A 23,331-nucleotide genomic window follows, 5' to 3' on the forward strand; every position below is an offset into this window, starting at 1 on the left:
ACAAAAAGGGGAGGTGTGAGGAGGCCAAGGAAATAAGTTAATGAGTTTAAAGTCACAAAGAACTGATTTGTTTTTAATTTTTTCTTAGTTATTTGTCTTTTGTATTTGTAATTTGTATTTTTATTCTTCTTTTTTCTTTTTTATGTATTTTTCTATGTTCTCTTTTTTGTATCTTTTTTTCTTGATATGACCTTTTTTATTTTGTAAACCTATGTCTTTGCAAAACCTCAATAAATATTTTATTAAAAAAAAAATTAGCAAAGGTGGAGATTAGGGAGGTATGGACTGGTTGGACGCAGAGGAATGGTGGAAGGAACCAGCTGGGGAACCTCCGAGGGAATGAGGTTCAGAGTCTGCAGGTTGGTGGTGGGATGGCAATGAGTGGCCAGAGGGAGAAAAGGGAGAAGACTGAGAGAAGGAGGTGTCAGAAGTGGAAGAGGTAACAGGGCTTAGAGAGGTGGGAGGGTCTGTGGCAGTGAGAAGTCCAAAATCAGAGGCAGAAGCTGAAGCAGATGGAGAGGGAGGCCAAGAGTCAAAGATGAGCCATGCGGGTGAAGAGTCACAGGCATCTTCCCCTCCTGCCACAGCAAGCTCCCCTTCCCTCCTGACTCCCAGTACCAGAAGAGGCATGAAAAGGGCAGAGGGGAGGTTGGCTGCATGCAGGTGTAGCCTCTGATTGCTTAGGGGAAGCCCTGGAGAGGAAGGGACAGCTGTGAGATGGCGGGGACTTTCAGTCTTGGCAACTGATGTCCATGGAGGAAGACCCCAGGGAATGAGCTGCTCTGCTCATTAGGCCAGACACTCAACCAAGTCTGTGGAGAAAGAGTTAACTCCATATTTGATCCATGTGGTTACTGACTGGCACAACCCTGTGCCAGTCAGTGGAGGCTCGTCCATTAGGATGAATGGAGCACAGCTTCACCAACCTCAGTCTGCCCTCAACTAGTCCCCAACTGCCTGCTTCCTTGTTTGCAACCAGGCAGGGGGTGGTTCCATCTGTCATTGGCTCTGGCCTCACCTACTGTTGGTCTCCCTGCCTTCTGTCCCAATGGGCAGCAGCCACCATTGGGCAGGGCCAGCAGAAGCCTGATTGGGTGGTCTTGCAAGTGGTTAAGGGCATCTAAGTACCTGGCCAGAGGTACTCTTCAGCTGAGAGTTTCCTAAACTGCAAGTTGTCCTTGTTGTCTCGCAAAGAGAGAAGGTTGGGATGACAGACTATAGCAGTGTTTCCCAAACATGGGTCTCCAGCTGTTTTGAACTACAATTCCCATGATGCCCGACCACTGGTCCTGCTAGCTAGGAATGATGGGAGTTGTAGTCCAAAACCAGCTGGTTTGTGAAACACTGGGCTATAGCCTCAGTGTCTCTGTTAGGAGCAGAAATAGCTAGCATTCAGATAACTGGCCACCACACCATGCCTGTCTGCTCAGAAGTGAGACCTATTGAGTTCAGTGGGGCTTACTCCTAGGTCAGGGTGTGTGTAGGATTGCATCCTAACGCTCCGAGTTTTGTGGCTGGATTCAGCTAAGGGTCCATCAAGGCTTCCACTGGTCCCACCTCTTTCCCCAGGAAAACCTTCTCTTTAGTGCTGATTCAGAGCAAACGTCAGATAGGTTTTCCACAAATTGATGTTTGCTCCAATTCAGCTCTAAAGAGCAGGTTTCCCTAGAAAGCATGGAAGAAGCAGAAAGCCTCCCAGGTCCATACTTTCTAGGCATGGGATAAGCGCAGACAAGCCCTAACTGGCCTCTCCATCAGAAGCCTGTACAAGAACTTTCACTAGCTTTTCCCTCTTCTCCTCCCCTCGCTTGCCCCCCACCCAATTGGTTCGGGTAGGGGAGAGAATCTCCAGAACAGCACATGGGGGGGGGAGAGAAGAGAACAGACCGTTCCATCAGGCGAGCAAAAACGCTTGTGCTGACAGAGCAATCTGCTTAGCGCTGCTTCAAATTCCCCTCTATATTTTATACCAGCAGCTAAAGCCAGCCTTCAGCAATTAGGGGATAGATATAGATATATAAGCACACAAACATGCATGGTCATAATATTTAGAGGCCAGGCACAGCCCAAGACAGTATTTGTGCTGGAGGGGGGTGGAATCCAAATGATCCCCTGCTCGTAAAAAATATTATAATACTAAGTAAATAATTGATTCACCGCTTTTAATGCTACCTTAAAATCTGCTGAATAAAAGGGACTGATTTCTCCTGCTGAACTGTAAGCAGTGGCATAGCATGGGGGACAGGGGGGGCATGGCCCTGGGTGCAAATTTCGGGGGGGGGGCACAACCAGACACCCCCACGACAGTTTCCCTCATCAAGGCTGGAGCTACAGGGAGCCAAGCCACGCCTGGGCTGGGCCTTTGGGGTTGGGGGTGCACCTCCTTCTCCTTACGGCTGGCGCACCCCTGAGAAGGGAGGGAGGAAGAGGAAGGCAGGAAAGCACTGCTGGAGCTACATGCATTGCTCAGAGCATCTCTCTGCAAGGAGAGGAGGATGAGGCGACTCAGCAGCATTCCTCGCTTTGCATTTATGTCTTATTTCTGCTCCCAGGTTAGGGCTAGTTTGCAAGGAGAAGCTCCCTTGATTAGACACTGGCTGGTGAAGTTACTGCTCAGTCCACCAGGGGGCGCAACACTTGCCCTGGCCCGGGTGCTTGCAAACCACGCTATGCCCCTGGTTGTTACAGTGTCTTAACATCAGAAGTCTGCAGCCAACACTCTCCTTCCTAACCCTCATTGGGTTATGTGAGACCCTCTGTAGTGAAACTTACAAGGGATTGCCGCCTTCTCCCTAGGCAGTTTGTCATTCCTTCACAAACAGTCTTGATCCGACACAGAAAGCATAAGCCAATGAATCTGTGTGATTGATCTGTTCATTTATTCTCCACAAAAGAGTTCAAAAAGCAAGCTACCTGGTGCCATCACTTGTAAAACATGACTCAGCCCCTTCAAATACAATTGGCATGAAACATCTGTGTACATCTTCTGATTCCAGTTTAGGCATAACGTGTTGGGGGAGGATTTTACTTATAATGAATTATTTGTGTTGCCTTGTAAAGGGAAACCCACAATCTTTATTGAACAGGAGGAGTTTCATACCATCAACCAGTGCTGGAGAAAATGTAATATGGTACAGTGGACACTCAGGTTGCAAACGTGATCCGTGCGGGAGGCACGTTCGCAACCCGCAGCACCGCGTCTATGCACACACGGGTTGCAATTCGGCGCTTCTGCGCATGCACAACCGCTGAAACCCAGAAGTAACCCACTCTAGTACTTCCAGGTTTCGGTGCATCCGTAACCCAAAAAAACCCAACCTGAAGCGTGTGGAACCCGAGGTATGGCTGTAATCAGTTAAGAGCAAGAGAGTTAATAGGTTAAAAAAAAATACTTTAAACAGTTGACAGGCCAAGTTATTTCTACAGAGTTTTGCAGCTCGGAGTTTGCTGTTGAAAGTGCACAAGCTAAGGAGGTGGGGGGAAATGGAGCAAATTCAAGAGCATTTTGCATTTATCACAACTGTTAACACACCAGAGCGATCCGAAAACAAAAAAGCTAGAAACCGTCCCTCCAGGTTCATTGGAACCGGATAGAGACATTAATTGCATATATGCATGGGGTTTTTTGTTACGCAAATAGCACTCCTGATGGACAGTATCTAGGCCATGGTAGAGGGGGAGTTTAACCCGCCTGGGGCCGCCGCCAGCTCCGGGTCCAGGAGCCACCCTCAGGAGCGTTAGCTTGTGATGTGTGCAATCAAGACTTCAAACCAGTTTGGGGCAATGTTTTGATTACATCACCCAGTCCTACTGCCAAATATGAGGGACACGGGTGGCACTGTGGTCTAAACCACTGAGCCTCTTGGACTTGCTGATCGGAAGGTCCAAATCCCCAGGGTGGAGTGAGCTCCCATTGCTCTGTCCCAGCTCCTGCCAACCTAGCAGTTTGAAAGCACACCAGCGTGAGTAGATAAATAGGTACCACTGCGGCGGGAAGGTAAACGGCATTCAATGCACTCTGGTTTCCATTACGGTGTCCCGTTGCTCCAGAAGCGGTTTAGTCCTGCTGGCACATGACCTGGAAAAACTGTCTGCGGACAAACGCCAGCTCCCTCGGCCTGAAATCAAGACGAGCGCCGCAACCCCATAGTCGCCTTTGACTGGACTTAACCGCCCACCCTTCTGATATGACCTGTTGTAGCAAAGCAAGGAAATGGAGGCAGCTTAATCCCTGCTCTTCAGGGAGCGATGAGATCTTACTCTTGCCTCCTTTCCCACAGCTCTGTCCTTCTGTGTTGACCGTTCCCAGCTGCTTACTGTCATTAAAGCTCCCTGTGCACAGCGGGAACAGGAATTGCAATAGCAGCCACCTCAAACATCAAACAGCCACAGAGAGGAGAGGGAGAGGAAGGAGCCCAGGTCTTTTTAAACAGCAGAGGAGGCAGCACCTTTCGAAAGGAAGCAGCCACATTTGCTTGGTTGGCCTTGTCTGGAGGTGGGGGAGAGGAAAAGGAAGCCTTGATGGGAAATATTCATGCTAGCAAATGATGAGATTTCCTACCAAAAGTGCTAGAAGATTGTTCCACCAGCCAATCCCCCCTGAAGGCCCAGTGCACTAGCAGAAGTCACTATACAGGCTTCTGCTAGTGGGACCAGTTGGTTGAATCCAGCCTGTTGTGTCTGATCCCAGGAAACAAGGATACCAGTAAAAGTCGCCGTTGTTTTGTTTTTAAATACTAGGTCAAGGTAAAGGGACCCCTGACCATTAGGTCCAGTTGTGGATGACTCTGGGGTCGCGGCGCTCATCTCACTTTATTGGCTGAGGGAGCCGGCGTACAGCTTCCGGGTCATGTGGCCAGCATGACTAAGCCGCTTCTGGCGAACCAGAGCAGCGCACGGAAACGCCGTTTACCTTCCCGCCGGAGTGGTACCTATTTATCTACTTGCACTTTGATGTGCTTTCGAACTGCTAGGTTGGCAGGAGCAGGGACCGAGCAACGGGAGCTCACCCCATTGTGGGGGTTCGAACCACCTAAAAAGTAAGAGATGGATAATTGCTGTGGGTTGCAATCCTATTCATGCTTACATAGAACTAAGGGTGGAAGTTTAGGATTGCAGCCTTAGGCTACGGTAGGGGAGAAGTAAGTCTCATTGTCTGGTTTCAGTGGCTGCAATTGAACCTTGCTTGCCCTCCTACTACCTGCAGATGTGGGACAGGTTGTAGTTTGTAAGTAAAGATGCCCTACACCAGGTACCACTAATGAGGCAGGAAGAAGCCCATTGAGAGTTTGATACTTCCGTCTCACTAGCACTCTAGGCATTTGCAGAGCTTTCACTCTTGATTTGTTTGCAAGGAGGCTAGGCAATGGTTGTGTAGACACTATACATTTGAAGCTCATTCTTGCCCTCAAAGAATTCTGGGCACTGTAATTTGTTGCTAGGAATTGTAACTCTGCAAGGGGTGAACTACAGGGCCCAGAATTCCTGGAAGGAAAGCAAGCGCTTTGAAGTGCTTTGAACATACCGTATTTTTTGCTCTATAAGACTCACTTTTTCCCTCCTAAAAAGTAAGGGGAAATGTGTGTGCGTCTTATGGAGCAAATGCAGGCTGCACAGCTATCCCAGAAGCCAGAACAGCAAGAGGGATTGCTGCTTTCACTGCGCAGCGATCCCTCTTGCTGTTCTGGCTTCTGAGATTCAGAATATTTTTTGTCTTGTTTTCCTCCTCCAAAAATTAGGTGCGTCTTGTGGTCTGGTGCGTCTTATAGAGTGAAAAATACGGTATATTGTGTACACAGCCAATGTTTCATCAAGGCGATTGTTACCTCACACTTCCCAGTGTGTTTTCCTGTCACTTTCCTTACTGCAAAAAGTCCAGTCTTTGCAGGAAAGTGTGTCTGTTGCACAAGTTGCACAGTTGCGTAACCTGAATTTGCTGGTTTGTGATTGAATCCCCACCCAGATATAGTGACAGGTTGAGATCACCCTCTGAGGATGTGCTGAAGACCTACAGAATAGATACGTCTTTCAGGACAGTGTGGGGGGAAACGGGAAAAGTAAAGGAGATCCTATTACCGGGAATGAGCTAATCCTACATGATGAGTGCTTGAGCCTGTCTGGGTGTGTTTTTTGTATGTCTAGAGCAGACATGAGTCGTTCCTTACAGAGGACAGTCCTCTGTGTGCACAGCTGTCCGGCCCAAGCCCACTTCAAAAACAAATTAAATTAAAAGGAGAGCAAGGGTGACTCTGAAGTTGCCTTTCAGTGCCATCACCCAGACAGCAGACTGATCAGCTGGACGCACTATGGGGAGCTGGGATTGTATTTCTATTCCTATTGTTGTTGTTAATTCTAAATTTGCATCTATACACATGTATTAACCTATGCAGATTTTATGCACACCTGCCTACTTTTGTCCTCTTCTTTTTTAAGTTTAGCTGGCTGGATAGCTCAGTTGGTTAGAGCGTGGTACTGATAATGTCAAGGTTGCAGGTTCGATCCCCATATGGGACAGTGGCATATTCCTGCATTGCAGGGGGTTGGACTAGATGATCCTCAGGGTCCCTTCCCACTCTACAATACCAATAATAATAACAATAACAACAATAACAATAATAATAATGTTTTTACTTATACCCCACCCACCTGGCTGGGTTTCCCCAACCACTCTGGGCGGCTCCCAACCAGATATTAAAAACATGATACAGCATTAAACATTAAAAGCTTCCCTAAACAGGGCTGCCTTCAGATGTCTTCTGAAAGTCAGAGAGTTGTTTATTTCCTTGACATCTGATGGGAGGGCATTCCACAGGGCGGGTGTCACTTCCGAGAAGGCCCTCTGCCTGGTTCCCTGTAACCTACCGTATTTTTTGCACCATAACACTCACTTTTTTCCTTCTAAAAAGTAAGGGGAAATGTCTGTGCGTGTTATGCACGGGTGGCATGCCTACGGATTTTCCTCCTCTAAAAACTACGTGCGTGTTATGGTTGGGTGCGAGTTATAGAGCGAAAAATACGGTAACTTCTCGCAGTGAAGGAACCACCAGAAGACCCTCGGAGCTGGACCTTAGTATCCAGGCTGGACGATGGGGGTGAAGATGCTACTTCAGGTATATAGGACCGAGGCCTATTTCATCACAGATACGAATGGGCCAAGAAAGTGATAGGCAGCCGTTGGTCTAGGAGATCAGGCTAAGGGTTGTATCCAACTACGTCAGGGGTTGCCGACCTTTGTGGACCAGGTGTCACATTTTGAATTTTGAAAGTGTGCTGGTGGCATCAGTCACAATATGGATGTCAGGGGAGTTATGGCATAATATAAAATTAGAGGGCTCCCCCACTTACGTGGGGATTACGTTCTGGGCCCCCAAGGCCTAAGAGAGAGAGAGAGAGAGAGAGAGAGAGAGAGAGAGAGAGAAAGAGAGAGAGAGAGAGAAAAGGACTCATGTGTGCTGCAGTCACCTAACATGCCTTCCCTTGCTCACTTCTGGGTAATCAATTTATTTATTTCATTTGCAAGGACCCTTGTAAATGCAATCGCACACAAATGGAATGTACATAAGGGGGCTGCCTGTACAATCGTCATGAAGCTTTCCCCCAAGGTTGTGTTTCCTTATGAGAAAATGCTTAACCTGTTGAATTTCTGTCTGGAAAATAAGAAGCAGGAAAAGTGTTTTGATGAGGCGGGGATGGTGGAAAACAACAGGCAGAAGCAACAGGCAACCATTTCACAGATATTGTGCAGATAATTTGCACAGGGGTGCTGGGTTGGTGACCCCTTAACTAAGTCCTACTCAGAGTAGACCCACTGGAATTAATGGACCTAACTCAGTCATGCCCTTTAACTTCGGTGGATCTGCTCTTGAGTTGGACTAACGTCGGATACAACCCTATATTACTACTGTCTGAAGATCGGAAATAGCCAAATTAATCTCCTACCTCTGGTCCCAGAGACAGTGGCCCCCTACCTTGCCTATGGAGTGCTTATCCTGTGTCATAAGCACGCAAACCTCCATCTGATAGGTCAGATCATTTTGGGGCCTCGTGGCCCCTTTAAGAAAGAGTTGCATGCTCACAGAAGCAGACACTTGAGCTGGCTGATCAATATCGCAAGAGTCCCCTTTCTGTGGCCAAGGACAGCAGAGGTGACTCGATGAGATCCTCACTGGGAACCCAGACAGAGTTCAAGGCTAAACTTTCCTCTAAATTTAAAACAATCTTTCTGCTGCTGCAGATCTCCTGTAGTGTATTGTGTCCCCGTATAGCATATAAAGTGTGTCGTTCGGTTGCCTTGGGACCTTGGGCAAGGGAAGAGGGTTAATTAAGAACATAGGGATATAGACTCACATAGGGAAGCTTTTAATGTTTAATAGACTATTGTATTTTAATATTCTGTTGGAAGCCGCCCAGAGTGGCTGGGGAAACCTAGCCAGATGGGCGGGGTATAAATAATAAATTATTATTATTATTATTATTATCATTATTATTATTATTATTATTATTAATTTGAATTAATTTTATAATGAATGATTTTAGAGTGTTGTGTTGTGTTGTACTGTTTTATTATTGTTAGCCGCCCTGAGCCCGGCTTCGGCTGGGGAGGGCGGAATATAAATAAAATTTATTATTATTATTATTATTATTTATTAGAATTGTCGAGTTGGAAGCTGTTGGATCATCCATTCCAACCCCCTGCAATACAGGAATATGCAGCTGTCCCTTACGGGGATTGAACCTCCAGGTTCCAACTGATGGTTTTGGTTTTATAACAAAACATTAAACATGAAAAACCCTCCCTATACAGGCTTGCCTTAAGATGTCTTCTCAAGGCTGCACAGTTACCTCCTTGGCTCAAGGGTCGCATAACTCCATACCCTCCAACATTTCTCCGATGAAAATAGGGACGTCCTAAGGAAAAGTGGGGCATTCTGGGATCAAATCAGAAACCGGGACGGCTTCTCTAAATCTGGGATTGTCCCTGGAAAATAGGGGCACTTGGGAACTTAATATTCTCATCCTCAGGAGTGTGACATGCACACATATCCCTGGTGTGCATATAGATTTTCCACCCTCTCTGATGGCTCATGCATTCTGTATTTTGCACCTTCCTTCTGAGTTCTTAAAGCTCCCTGTTCCATCGTATGGACTTTCAGAAACTTCTCGTTTCCTGCTGGTATAATCCCCTCTGGTGGCCATAATTGGCAAGTGCATGCCGTACCCCTCCTGGACCCATCGAATTTACTGCATTTGCTGCCGAGATGAAGACTACTGAACCTTGAATATTGCTCAAGTGGTTTAAGAGCCACTATCATCAGCAAAACAACCTAGTTAAATAACTCGCTGGCAATAAGCCATAATTGCTGTGCCTTTGCTATTAGGTGTTGTTAATGTTTGAGTAAGTAAAGGCTGTAAAATATGACCTTACAAGGGAGGACATGCAGTAATTGCAGATAACAGGGAAGCAGCAGCAGGGTGGATATGCCAGGTCATAGATGCCAACTTCCTGGGGCCCTGGGTGCCCGAGCACCCACAAATTTCAGTGCCAGGGCCATGCATGCTGCATGCGACCCATGGCCCCGGGCATCCACGGTTGTGTACCAGGCCTCCGCCCACCACAAATTATGTGCACAAATTGATGTTTGCTGATGTGTACATATAAATGTGCTGTACATGCATAGATATGCATGCTTTGTTAGCGGCGCCAGATTTACGTATAAGATAAACAAGCTATAGCTTGGGGGCCCACCAAAAATGTAAAGGAAAAAAATCTGGATGTTTAAAAATAAAAAACAAATAAAATTAAAACCTACATACAGCAACAGTGTTTTGTGTTGTGTATGCTCCTATGATGTAAGTAATGGGCCCCGCCTGCTAGCCTGCTCCCTGAAATACCTCTGGTTTGCTCATTTCTATATATAGGGTGCCTACATTCTGCATGGACTGGTTGCATGGCAACATGTGCAAATGGCTTTAGATACCTATTGTTGTTGTTTAGTCCTTTAGTCGTGTCCGACTCTTCGTGACCCCATGGACCAGAGCACGCCAGGCACTTCTGTCTTCCACTGCCTCCCGCAGTTTGGTCAGACTCATGTTTGTAGCTTCGAAGACACTATCCAACCATCTTGTCCTCTGTCGTCCCTTTCTCCTTGTGCCCTCCATCTTTCCCAACATCAGGGTCTTTTCCAGGGAGTCTTCTCTTCTCATGAGGTGGCCAAAGTATTGGAGCCTCAGCTTCACGATCTGTCCTTCCAGTGAGCACTCAGGGCTGATTTCCTTAAGAATGGATGTGTTTGATCTTCTTGCAGTCCATGGGACTCTCAAGAGTCTCCTCCAGCACCATAATTCAAAAGCATCCATTCTTCGGCGATCAGCCTTCTTTATGGTCCAGCTCTCACTTCCATACATCACTACTGGGAAAACCATAGCTTTTGCTATACAGACCTTTGTTGGCAAGGTGATGTCTCTACTTTTTAAGATGCTGTCTAGGTTGGTCATTGCTTTCCTCCCAAGAAGCAGGCGTCTCTTAATTTCGTGGCTGCTGTCACCTAGATACCTATTAGGTCCATAAATTAGCATACAGCATATATTCAACACAAAAATCAGCGACATTTTGTTGTTGACAAAGGACAGCTGGACATTTAAAGGGCTTCATTAGCTTCAGTAGCTTAGGGCCTCATCAAACCTAAATCTGGCTCGGCTTGTTGGCAAAGGGGAGTCAGTCCCTTTACCCCAGGGGTAGGCAACCTAAGGCCTGTGGGCTGGATGCGGCCCAATCACCTTCTCAATCCGGCCCACGGATGGTCCGGGAATCAGCGTGTTTTTACATGAGTAGAATGTGTCCTTTTATTTAAAATGCATCTCTGGGTTATTTGTGGGGCATAGGAATTCGTTCTTTTTTGTGGTACCTCGGGTTACAGATGCTTCAGGTTACAGACTCCGCTAACCCAGAAATAGTACCTCGGGTTAAGAACTTTGCTTCAGGATGAAAACAGAAATTGTGCTCCAGCGGCACGGCAGCAGCAGGAGGTCCCATTAGCTAAAGTGGTGCTTCAGGTTAAGAACAGTTTCAGGTTAAGAACAGACCTCCGGAACGAAATAAGTTCCTAACCCGAGGTACCACTGTATAGTCCGGCCCACCACATGGTCTGAGGGACATTGGACCAGCCCACGGCTGAAAAAGGTTGCTGACCCCTGCTTTACCCTCTCGCAGACCCTCCAAATGTCCCTATTTTCCAGGGACCATCCCAGATTTGCAGGAGCTGTCCCAGGTTCTGATTTGATCCCAGAATGCTCCTATGAGGAACAGCTACAGCGCTCAGGGATTTCCAGTTTAGAAAGAAGGTGATTGTGAGAGGGAATTGTGATTGCTTCATAGCGTGGAGGAAGTGGATAGAGACTTTTTTTATTCCCCTCTCTCACAAGCACTGAGCTGCAGGGTTATCCAGTAATGCCAACACCAGAAAACAGGAGCACCTTCACACAGAATATGATGAATGTACGGAATTTGCTGACACAAGAGGTAATGATGGGCAGGAGCAGCCCAAGACTTCTAGCTGCCTGAGGCAAAGGACAAGTTCGTGCCCACCTCAGTTCCACATATGTATGTTGGCTAGACTGGCAGAAGAATCTTACTTCAGTGTAGGCCACTTCAACTCTGCCACAGTGGGCAAGTAGGGACTCAGGGAAAACAGCTGGGGAGAAGCCCCCAGTGCCCGTCCAACCCAGCATTTGCCACCCGAGGTGGTCACCTTACTCTGCCTAACGATAGGGCTGGCCCTGATGATGGGTACCAGTTTAGATGCCTTTGAAAAGGTTAGACACATTCATGGAAGATACATCTATTAATGGCTATTAGCCACAATGCCTGTATTTAGGAATTGGGGGGGGGGGGAGATGACCTATGGTCCTCTAGATTTTTCTGGACTACAACTTGCGCCATCTTTGAACATTGGCCATGCTGGTCTAATGGGAGTTAGACTTCAACAAGAGCAGGAGCGGCACAGATTTCCCCCATCTATATGAGCTCTCCAGGTTCAGGGCTGCTGTCCTCAAGTCTCACTTGTTGGCTTTCTAGAGCTCAGTGGTTGGCCACTGTGCTTCTCAGTGTGCTGGACTAGGCAGGTCTTTTGGCTGTTCCAACAGGGCTCTTGTCTTACGTGGCGAAGGGCAGATTGCAGTTCATAACCTTGCCCCAAAATGGAAAGAAGCAGAAGTCCCAGTAAAGGAAGAACAGATACAAAAACTTATGGAATATGCAGAAATGGCAAAACTTACCGGAAGAATAAGAAATCAAGATAACAGAATCTTTCTAAAATAATGGAAATGCTTTATTGAATATTTACAGATAAATTGTAAACAGATAAAAACATTAGCAGGATCATTGTAATAACCTGCAGTTTTATAAGAGTATATATTTACAGTAGATGATTAAATGAGCAATTAAATAAATTTGGATATACACAAGAGATTAAAAAAGAAATTTAAGGAACCGCAGAAAGAGGGGGAAGGAAGTCAAATTTTGAAATGTTAAATGGATTGTAAAATCTGTGAAGTGTATAAATTTGAAATGTATAAATACAAAATTTGGAAAAAAGAAGATTGCAATTCTTATCCCATCCCAATAGACTCTGGACTTTGTTGTCTACAGCGGAAATAGAATTCTTGCACCAACTGAACCTTTGGCAAAATTTCACAACTGGAATAGGACTTTCTGGACATTTTCAAATTTCACTTTTGACATTTAACTTACGCCAGCTCAGGTTTCCATTGTTGGTTCTCCTTGTTGGGTCAGTATTTGGTTCTACATGAACCCTTGGTCCTCCTAAGGGGGGGGGATGAAGATTTCCTCACCTCCACCTTCCCCATTCCTAACCTCCCAAATCCCTAAATATTGCCCACTGCATCCCTTTTGTATGTGGGAAGATCTCTGACTTCACTTATTCTTTGGTGGCATAAACTACCGTACATATACATTCAGTAGTCACTAGGTGGCATCATCACCCTGCAAAAAGCTAGCACTACTGAGAAGGAAAGGAGCACTATGCTTTTTGTTGAAGAAGGAAAAGTTAAGTCCTGGCTGGACAGCAGTGCCTTTATAGCAGCCCTGTTTAGGGAAGCTTTTAATGTTTGATGTATTACAGTATTTTAATATTTTTTTTGGAAGCCGCACAAAGTGGCTGGGGAAGCCCAGCCTGATGGGCGGGGTATAAATAAATTACTACTACTACTATTATTATTATGGGACTCCGTCAACACCCAGGAGAAGGAAAATGTCCTCAAAGCAAGGAGCAACCTTAAGTGTTTGTTAGATTTGTAGCCCACCTTTCAGAAGGGTTGTTGAAATTAACGGACTTAACTGAGATGGGGAAATTCACCTGCTTAATCAGAGAAAAGTCCTTGTTGACATTTACTAAAGACTGGAAAACTCTCCTGGACTCTTTGCATGAAAAAGAAATAGTGACATTTGAATTTGAGGATTGAAGACAATGTTTATTTATAGAAAGTGGCGTTGTTGAGTGTTGTATTTAAGTGGATGGAGTGAATATTGTAGACAGACAAAGAATCGGAAGTTCTTTAGTTTCTGAACTTTATTTTTCTTTCTCTCTCTTTTAATCCCTTTTCTATTTCTTTTTCTGGATCTCTTTCTCTCTCTCCCCCCTTCTCTCTGTTTTTATCTTATTTAGATATTTGATATTTGATATTAAGCTTCATGTTCCTCTTTATAAACTCTAATAAAATCATATATATATATATATATATATATGATTTGTATCCCACTTTTCCACCACATTGTGACCAAGGCGGGTCAGCGCTGTCACAATAATCTACCAGAGTTCTTTGAGAGTGACAACAATCATATTAATACAGTTGATCTGGTTGATAAAGTGTACTTGGACTATCAAAAGCCTGTTGACAACACACCTCGCCAAAGACTCCTGCGTAAGCTTAGCAGTCATGGAATCAGAAGAGAGGTCCTCTTGTGGATTGCTTAAGTCACAGGGAATAGGGATAACTGGACAGTTCTCCCAGTGGAGGGGCCTAGAGTCCCATAAGGACCTGTGCTTTTTAACTTGCTCATAAATGATCTCAACTCAGGGGTGAGCATCGAGGTGGTCAAGAGGGTTGATGGTTCAGCGTTGTTGAAACAAGAAGAGATTGTGAAGAGCTCCAAAAGAGTTGTCCTCAACTGGTAGATGTATACATACATGGGTACGGAGCAGAGATGGGGGGCTTCCTTCTGAATAAACATGCACAGGATTGTGCCAGGAGACTACCTTTGAGCCCCTTGATTTCCGGTTGCAGTGAATAGAAAACAAACCCTGCGTCGTCTAAATTAAGTGTACGATCCTCTTGATACTCCCTGATCATGTAAGATAAAGGTAAAGGGACCGCTGACTGTTAGGTCCAGTCGTGGCTGACTATGGGGTTGCGGCGCTCATCTCACTTTACTGGCCGAGGGAGCCGGCGTACAGCTTCCGGGTCATGTGGCCAGCATGACTAAATCACTTCTGGCAAACCAGAGCAGCACACAGAAACGCCGTTTACCTTCCCGCCAGAGTGGTACCTATTTATCTACTTGCATTTTGACATGCTTTCAAACTGCTAGGTTGGCAGGAGCTGGGATCGAGCAACGGGAGCTTACCCCGTCACGGGGATTTGAACCGCTGACCTTCTGATCGGCAAACCCTAGGCTCTGTGGTTTAACCCACAGCGCCACCCGTGCCCCCCCCCCGCCCGATCATGTAACTATGTGTAAATAGCACTCCTGCCAATATCTGGGATCCCTGCCGCAAATACAAGGGAGCTCGCCTTCCAGGCTGCACCTGCTGCACTGTGCCTGCCCCATCTTGTGGGTGCACATAGAGGAGGGGAGCCAGTGCAGTAGTTGTAGAGACTGAGCAGCACATGGCATGCTGACGAGAGGGGGGCCATGAGTGGATGTTGTCGCAGGGTGGGGAGGTGGTTGCTGCAGACTGCTGCAGCCAAAGAGTTTAAGGGCATTTGTTGCTAGCTGAGAAGAATCTCTTCAGTCAATTGAGCTGACAGCAGGGGGGCAGGGCTGCACTTGGACTTATCTTGCTGACTCTCAGGCGCCATTTCCTCCCAAAGCACATACATGCTCTCTCTCTCTGTCTCTGCCTCTCTCTCCCTCTGCATTGTTCCCTCCTCCAGCACCCTAATATCTGTGTCTTTTCCCTCCTTGTCAACACTTCCCATCCCAAGCTCCCGCCTCTCTCTCTTGTCTCTCTGCCTCTGTCTCTCTCTCTTTCCTTTGCTATTGCATCTCCCTGGATCTCCCCTCCTTGCCGCTCTCTCCCTGCCTCTGGCATGCTCTAGGTGGCTCTTCCGATGCCTGAGCCAAACAGCTCCCCCCTAGGCACAGCCGCCTCTTTTGGAACCCGTAGATGCTGCTAGCCGCTCCTGCTCAAGGAAGCTGCAGGCAGACGCGCTCCGCATCTCCCAGCTTGGCCTCTCTCTGACAGTCGAAGTTGAGCGAGAGATCATTAGGAAAGAAGCAGGGAGATGAGCTGATGTGGCGAGGAGTGCGGACGGGAGACAAGCTCGAGGGAGCTCCTCTTCAACCCTCTTCTTGGCGACATGGAAGGCGGCTGGTCTGGTTGTGCCACCCACTCACCCCTCTTCTATCTCCTGGAGCAGACGAAGTTCCACGGGCTCCGCCATGTCCTCTCGGGACACCGGTCGTGCCCTCGCCGGGCCTTCTGGCTCCTGGCGTTCCTGGGCTCTGTGGCCTTGCTGGCCACCTGGTCCTCCAACCGCATCCGCTACCTGCTCTCTTGGCCTGTCCATACCAAGGTCCACCTCCTCTACGCCCGCCAGCTCACCTTTCCGGCTGTGACTCTCTGCAACAACAACTTGCTCCTCCTGCGCCGCATGAGCCGGGCAGACCTCCACCTGAGCGGCTACTGGCTGGGGCTCCTCAACAAGGACCTGCAGCCCGTGCCGGCCGTGGGGGCCGTGACGCGGGACCCCCGGTGGCTCTGGCTGGGGAGCCTGCTCAACTTCTCCCACTACCTGCCGCCTTTGCCGCCGCAGGAGCAGTCCACGCGGCGCTTGCTCGACAGGTTGGGCCACCAGCTGGAAGAGATGCTCCTCTCTTGCCGCTTCCAAGGCGAGCGCTGCGGCCCCCACAACTTCACAACTGTGAGTCAGGGCAGGGGAAGGGGGGTCTTGGGGAGGCCAGCTGCCCCACCGGAGCCGGGGGTGAGGAAGGGCAGAGTGTTATAGGTGGGATGGGCCTTAGAGATGCGTTGTGTACCGTGCAATTGCAGAACGGCTGTTTCAACATGGTAAAGGGCCCTCGAATTTTGCCATGTCCCCAGAAGGTGTGAGTATCTCCTTGGCAGGCCGGAATGAAAGGTTGGCGCCAAATGCATTGGGAATTGTTGAGGAATAAAAGGTTTGCTTCTTTGCAGAGCTGTGGCAGTCTTTTCATGCTAACGTTTTGTGTGTGTGTGTGTGTGTGTGTGTGTGTATAACAATAAGTTAAGACAGTATTGTGCCCGTACATGGTCTGCAAACATATAGCTTGGCAATGTGTGGTGCACCATTTACTGTTTTGGGAATTTCAGCGAGTTTCTGGCTCTTTTGAATGTTAATAGCATGCAACCAGAAGTGGGGGCTCAGTGGGCCTTTTGTGGTTAGAACAGGAGGACATATTTCACATCTCCCAACCCTACCATTCCCCCCAAGAATTCCACATTATTTCAAAGCTCGAAACCTGAAAGCAGAACATATTAGGCAAAAATAACCACAAGTATGAATATTTGTTGAATTCCATAATTTAATCTTGTTTGCAAACTGGAGCAGAGTTAGTCCAACTCTAGACTAAGGAGGTGGCTGTCTAACTACTTAATGGGACGAGAGAAAGCGAAGGAAAGGGAGCAGAGTATAGGTAAAGTAACCAGGATGCAACCCAGAGATTTGCCCCTTGTACTTCCGAGTCCGCTGCCGAAGGTGAGGCAGCTATGACTCCTCCCAACTGATTTTTTCCTCTCCTTTATTGGCTCCTCACACCTGCCAGCTGTGTTGCTGTGGATCCTGCTCACTACAGGGGAGGGGATGGATGGAAAGGAAGGGGGCAGGTGTCAGAAGCTGCATTTTCTAATTCAGGCAGATTTCAAGGCACAAGAAGAATTTCTGGATTATAACCTGCCACCACTAAGTATGGGATGATATGATGAATAGTTGGAAGGATAGTATTGTAGCAAGTGTGTTGATAGAGGACTATCAGAAATGCTACACACAGAGACCTTAAATGATGAGTTGCAGATTGCAGCCTGCGGGTGCTGAAAACAAGGAGTTGTTAAAGTATGGCTGCTCAACCAGAATTCAGAAATAAGAGTTCTCAGTGTCCCTGGCATCTGTTCTACTGTTAAGGGGCCAAGGGTGTTCTGAAACAAGAGGCACCCTTTATAATGTTCTTGGACAATTTAGGAATGTGGGTCACACCCTTAAGGGGCACCAGGCCAATCTAAAACGATGGTAACCGAGAAGCAGCATTTGAAAATCAACAGCATCCCGTCGATATTGTTGTTGTTTAGTCCTTTAGACGTGTCCGACTCTTCGTGACCCCATGGACCAGAGCACGTCAGGCACTCCTGTCTTCCACTGCCTCCCGCAGTTTGGTCAAACTCATGCTGGTAGCTTCGAGAACACTGTCCAACCATCTCGTCCTCTGTCGTCCCCTTCTCCTTGTGCCCTCCATCTTTCCCAACATCAGGGTCTTTTCCAGTTTAATACCCATGTTAAGAACGGCTGAAGTAGTTCTGCCTTGCTGTCCAGGGTTTCAGCGCAGAACGTTTCATGGCCTTCATCAAAGGGATTTAGAGACTGGCACTGGCAAGCGTGGTGGGGGGCCTGGCTCTTGAGGTCTGCTGCAGATGTAATGTTAAATCATGGTTTCACATCGCAGAAGCAAACCTATGTGAGCTTTGGCGTCTCATAATCCTCTTCCCACCCATGTGCTGCTTCTTCATAATCACTCATCTGATTGTGCCAGGTGAATGATAGGTGGGTGTGTTAGGATATAGTTCCGTTCCACCTTAAAAGGAACAGGCGTGACTGTTGTGTGTCACACGCTTGTTTACTTCCAGCACAAGTCTGCTGGGAACTTCCGTTTGTATATTGCTTTTGCTATATTGCTGTGTGCTTGGACAAGAAGGGAAGCAGACATGTTTTTTCCTTTGTTCCTGAACTATGCTTAATAAACACCTGTAAATAATCCTTACACATGTCTCTGTCCACCACTTCCGTTGTGAGAAGTTATTCACTCTGCTGACTAGAGCGTGCCAAGTCTCTAAAGGTATCTGAGGCTTGTGTCGCTGTTTGATGCTGTTCTGAGAACTGGAGATCGCCCGGCTGCCGGCCGGTGGCTGGAGCCAGCTGGGGGCCTGCCAAATGCCCCCATTTCCCTGCATGCATCCCAACAGGGTGGTCCCACCCACATGTCAAAGTTGACCCTTGGGTGGAGGAGGGAGTCTGTTTCTGCAGTGTGTTTCCCCACAGGAAATGTACCCAAAGCAAAGCAGCACCCAGCAGGAAAGTACTACCTGCTCAGCAGTGGATTGTTGTTGCTGTTGTTTAGTCGTTTAGTCGTGTCCGACTCTTCGTGACCCCATGGACCAGAGCACGCCAGGCACCTCTGTCCTCCACTACCTCCCGCAGTTTGGTCAGACTCATGTTTGTGGCTTCGAGAACACTATCCAACCATCTCATCCTCTGTCGCCCCCTTCTCCTTGTGCCCTCCATCTTTCCCAGCATCAGTGTCTTCTCCAGGGAGTCTTCTCTTCTCATGAGGTGGCCAAAGTACTGGAGCCTCAGCTTCACGATCTGTCCTTCCAGTGAGCACTCAGGGCTGATTTCATTAAGAATGGATGCGTTTGATCTTCTTGCAGTCCATGGGACTCTCAAGAGTCTTCTCCAGCACCAGAATTCAAAAGCATCAATTCTTCGGCGATCAGCCTTCTTTATGGTCCAGCTCTCACTTCCATACATCACTACTGGGAAAACCATGGCCTTAACTATACGGACCTTTGTTGGCAAGGTGACGTCTCTACTTCTCAAGATGCTGTCTAGGCCTGTCATTGCCCTTCTCCCAAGAAGCAGGCGTCTTTTAATTTCGTGGCTGCTGTCACCATCTGCAGTGATCATGGAGCCCAAGAAAGTAAAATCTCTCACTGCCTCCATTTCTTCCCCTTCTATTTGCCAGGAGGTGATGGGACCAGTGGCCATGATCTTCGTTTTTTTGATGTTGAGCCTCAGACCATATTTTGCGCTCTCCTCTTTCACCCTCATTAAAAGGTTCTTTAATTCCTCCTCACTTTCTGCCATCAAGGTTGTGTCATCTGCATATCTGAGGTTGTTGATATTTCTTCCGGCAATCTTAATTCCAGCTTGGGATTCATCCAGCCCAGCCTTTCGCATGATGTATTCTGCGTATAAATTAAATAAGCAGGGAGACAAAATACAGCCTTGTCGTACGCCTTTCCCAATTTTGAACCAATCAGTTGTTCCATATCCAGTTCTAACTGTAGCTTCTTGTCCCACATAGAGATTTCTCAGGAGACAGATGAGGTGATCAGGCACTCCCATTTCTTTAAGAACTTGCCATAGTTTGCTGTGGTCGACACAGTCAAAGGCTTTTGCATAGTCAATGAAGCAGAAGTAGATGTCTTTCTGGAACTCTCTAGCTTTCTCCATAATCCAGCGCATGTTTGCAATTTGGTCTCTGGTTCCTCTGCCTCTTCTAAATCCAGCTTGCACTTCTGGGAGTTCTCGATCCACATACTGTTTGAGCCTTCCTTGTAGAATTTTAAGCATAACCTTACTAGCGTGTGAAATGAGTGCAATTGTGCGGTAGTTGGAGCATTCTTTGGCACTGCCCTTCTTTGGGATTGGGATGTAGACTGATCTTCTCCAATCTTCTGGCCACTGCTGAGTTTTCCAAATTTGCTGGCATATTGAGTGTAGCACCTTAACAGCATCATCTTTTAAAATTTTAAATAGTTCAGCTATTTAAATAGTTCAGCAGTGGATTAGTAGAGGGTTAAATCCTGCTCTCGGCTGGTGTCTGCTTTGCCAGTGTCTTCTTCCCTACAGGATTCTAAACTTTAGAACTAACTAACCAACTTTAAGACTAACAACGGTTCCCTGTGATTTCAGAATACAGGGAACCATGGCTTGCTGCAACCAGGCTAGCCAACAAGTCAGGACATCTGGCTAATTTGATCCTTGCTTACCACAGTTCAAGTGACACAGGGAACTGTGGTTATTTCTAAAGTGAAAGCAGAATATTTCAGCCTTCTTCTTGCGTATGCAAAGGAGGAGAAAAGAGAAGGAGTGCATGTCAGAGGCTTGCCTCAGCTCGTTCCTGAAACAGGAAACTATGGTTTAGCAGTATGTCTGAACTAGGCCTGAATCTTGTGGTAGACAGAAGCCATGAAACAAGAGGAGAGATGTGGAATTTCCACCCAAGGGAAACTGTGTGACATGGTCCCATTCCCACCTCCCCCGTATGACTTGCCGGTCTATGAGTGTATTTGCAATCATGACTCATGATAGATTGTTCATCTGAGTGTTTGTATTGTTTGGGTTTTAAAAATAAATGTATGAGTGTATTTATTTTCGCTCCGAACGATGGTCTAAATATACCGTACTGTTTTAGCCACCCCCTTTCTCTTCTCAAATCCCTTCTGCATGAAACGAAGCGCCATGCTCTCTAATAAAAAGCAAACCTGGAATCTGCCCCAGGCTGCTGTCTTTTACACTCGCTTCCTTGGCCGCACACCCCAGTTCACTCAGTGTGACCTTGTTATGAATGAACATGAATGTAATCTGGCTGCACATCTTGCCGTGGGAGCTTTGTGTTCACTCACGTTTAGCTGTGACATGCAAGAGGCACGACACGTTCACCAGTAACTTGGAGGCAGGCTGCCTCTCTCCCGCAGAGCTGTTTCTGGTACTTGTGTGGGAAGATCTTTAAGCCTCTTCGTGATCTGCTAACATACTTCTGTTTCCAACCACGAGGTGGGCTTGTTCGCAGTAACAGATGGCAGGAACCCCAATTCCCATCCCTGATGGTTAAGACAGAGGCAGAGCTAGGTGCTCCGGCCCTCGGGGTGGCATGCACCCGGGGGGCAGGGCGAGTGGCCCCCCAGGGTGCCGTGCATGGTGAGCAGCGGCCTGGGGGGTGCTGCGCATGGTGAGAGCTGGCCCAGGGGGGCGGCATGGCAATGTCACCCCCCTCAGGGATGGCCTGGGGGTGCTGTGTGCAACGAGCAGTGTCCCACAGGGTGTGCCGTGAGTGGCATCCCACAGAGGGTGCCGTGCACAGTGAGCGGCAGCCATGGGGGGTGCCGTGAGCAGCGGCCCGGGGGGGCACAGCAATGTCACACATACCCTTAGGGCTGGCCCGGGGGTGCATGTGCGATGAGCGGCGTCCCACGGAGGGTGCTGCGCATGGTGAGCGGCAGCCTTGGGGGGTGCCGCAAGCAGCGAGCGGCAGCCCAGGGAGGGCACGGCAATGTCACCCCCCTCAGGGATGGCCTGGGGGTGCTGTGTGCAACGAGCAGTGTCCCACAGGGTGTGCCGTGAGTGGCATCCCACAGAGGGTGCCGTGCACAGTGAGCGGCAGCCATGGGGGGTGCCGTGAGCAGCGGCCCGGGGGGGCACAGCAATGTCACACATACCCTTAGGGCTGGCCCGGGGGTGCATGTGCGATGAGCGGCGTCCCACGGAGGGTGCTGCGCATGGTGAGCGGCAGCCTTGGGGGGTGCCGCAAGCAGCGAGCGGCAGCCCAGGGAGGGCACGGCAATGTCACCCCCCCTCAGGGATGGCATCCAGGGCAGACCCCACCCACCTTCCTCCGCCACTGGGTTAAGAGTCACTGCATGATTTGAACTTTGTGAGGTTTGTTCATATGTATGTGTCCGACACATTTTCTTGCTCCTATGCTGACCCTGGCATGTGTATGTGTGTATCCAGAATACTGCAGGGCTGGAGGACAAAGAATCATAGAATTGGAAGGGATCATCTAGCCCAACAACCTGCAGTGCAGGAATATGCAGCTGTCCCTTACAGGGATCGAACCTACAACCTGGTCATTATCATCACTGCACTCTAACCAACTGAGCTATCCAGCATCATTAGTCTGATTCTGATTCTAGGTTTGCCAGTAGCTCTTGGAGACCATTTCAGTGTCCGCTAGAAAAGTGCCTTCAGATGTCTGCCATCCAGGAGTCCCAGCTTGGGTGCCCAGGGCTGTGGGTGCCATGCAGCCTGCATGGCCCTGGCACCAAAATTTGTGAGTGCTCTGCCAACTTCCTGGGGGATTTTTTGGGTGCTTGGGCACCTAGGGCACCAGAGAGTTGGCATCTATGCTGCCATCCCATGCTTTCTGAGCTGTGCAGGAATGGTTGGGAAGTGTATTATTTCAGACCCTTCCCTTGCATTAAATAGAGACCCTGGCTCCTTAAATAAATAGACGCTTCTAACTCTTACTTCTGCAAGATCCTTGTTTATATATTGATCGTATTTACCCCCCCCCCCCGACACACAATTTTCCTCCAGGCTAAACATGCCCAACTCCCTCTTGAAATGAACTGCATTCTCTTTGCAACTTAGGCAGCAGTCCTGAACGTCATGACTTGGACATATACTTTGTGCATTGTGTTGCACCTCAACAACTCAACCCTAAGCATGTTCCGATAGAAGTACGTCTCACTGAGTTCAGTGATTGCAGCTTTCGGATTATCTGGGGCTTAATTTATTGACATGCTCGGGACTGCACTGTTCAGCTTGAATATATCCTTGGCTACACCCTGCACTTGCTTCTCTTATTAATAAATTTGAATTTGAGTAAATCCAAAAGCCCATTCTGTGCATCTTTCTCCCGGTACCAGAATTTATTTGCCCCTCCCAACGCATTTTGAAAGCCTTGCTGCTGAGCTCCTGCTGGCTTTGTAGATTTTGCCAGACATCGCCATGCGCTTTCAAGTCTATCTTCACAGCGATAAGAGTTCTTAAAGTATATTGGAAGCTGAGACTGTTGAAATGCTCGACTAATTGGGCAGCTTTTCCACCCTTTTAGTCAAGAGGCCTGAAGCATCTAGGCAGGGAAGCTGCACAAATGTACAAATGGCCATGGAAGCATCCTTGAAAACTGAAGCGTCTCTTCTCTTTCCCTTCCAGTGGTATTTCATGACATAGATGTCACGACTGTAATCATGCCCCCTTTTAAGTCTGGGTGATATATTGATAAAGCATCCAAAACCAGTTTGAAGCCCATATCAGTTTCATTATTTTTGTGGTGGC

At 47.9% G+C, this 23,331-nt stretch overlaps 1 protein-coding gene across 4 annotated transcripts in view; it reads left to right on the forward strand.

Annotated features, from left to right (window-relative positions):
- ASIC1 (acid sensing ion channel subunit 1) overlaps positions 1-23,331 on the forward strand; it is a 222,407-nt gene that overhangs the window by 175,230 nt on the left and 23,846 nt on the right. The window contains exon 1 of one of the 4 annotated variants that reach the window (XM_053375080.1): positions 15,113-16,161. The exons of the other annotated variants lie outside the window; for them this stretch is intronic. Coding sequence (XP_053231055.1) covers positions 15,598-16,161 — 564 coding nt within the window. The 5' untranslated portion in view covers positions 15,113-15,597. Of the gene's footprint in view, positions 1-15,112; positions 16,162-23,331 lie in introns of those variants that run through there. 4 annotated transcript variants of the gene reach the window in all.

Source organism: Podarcis raffonei, chromosome 2 (assembly GCF_027172205.1).
Source record: "Podarcis raffonei isolate rPodRaf1 chromosome 2, rPodRaf1.pri, whole genome shotgun sequence".
Lineage (NCBI taxonomy): Eukaryota > Metazoa > Chordata > Lepidosauria > Squamata > Lacertidae > Podarcis > Podarcis raffonei.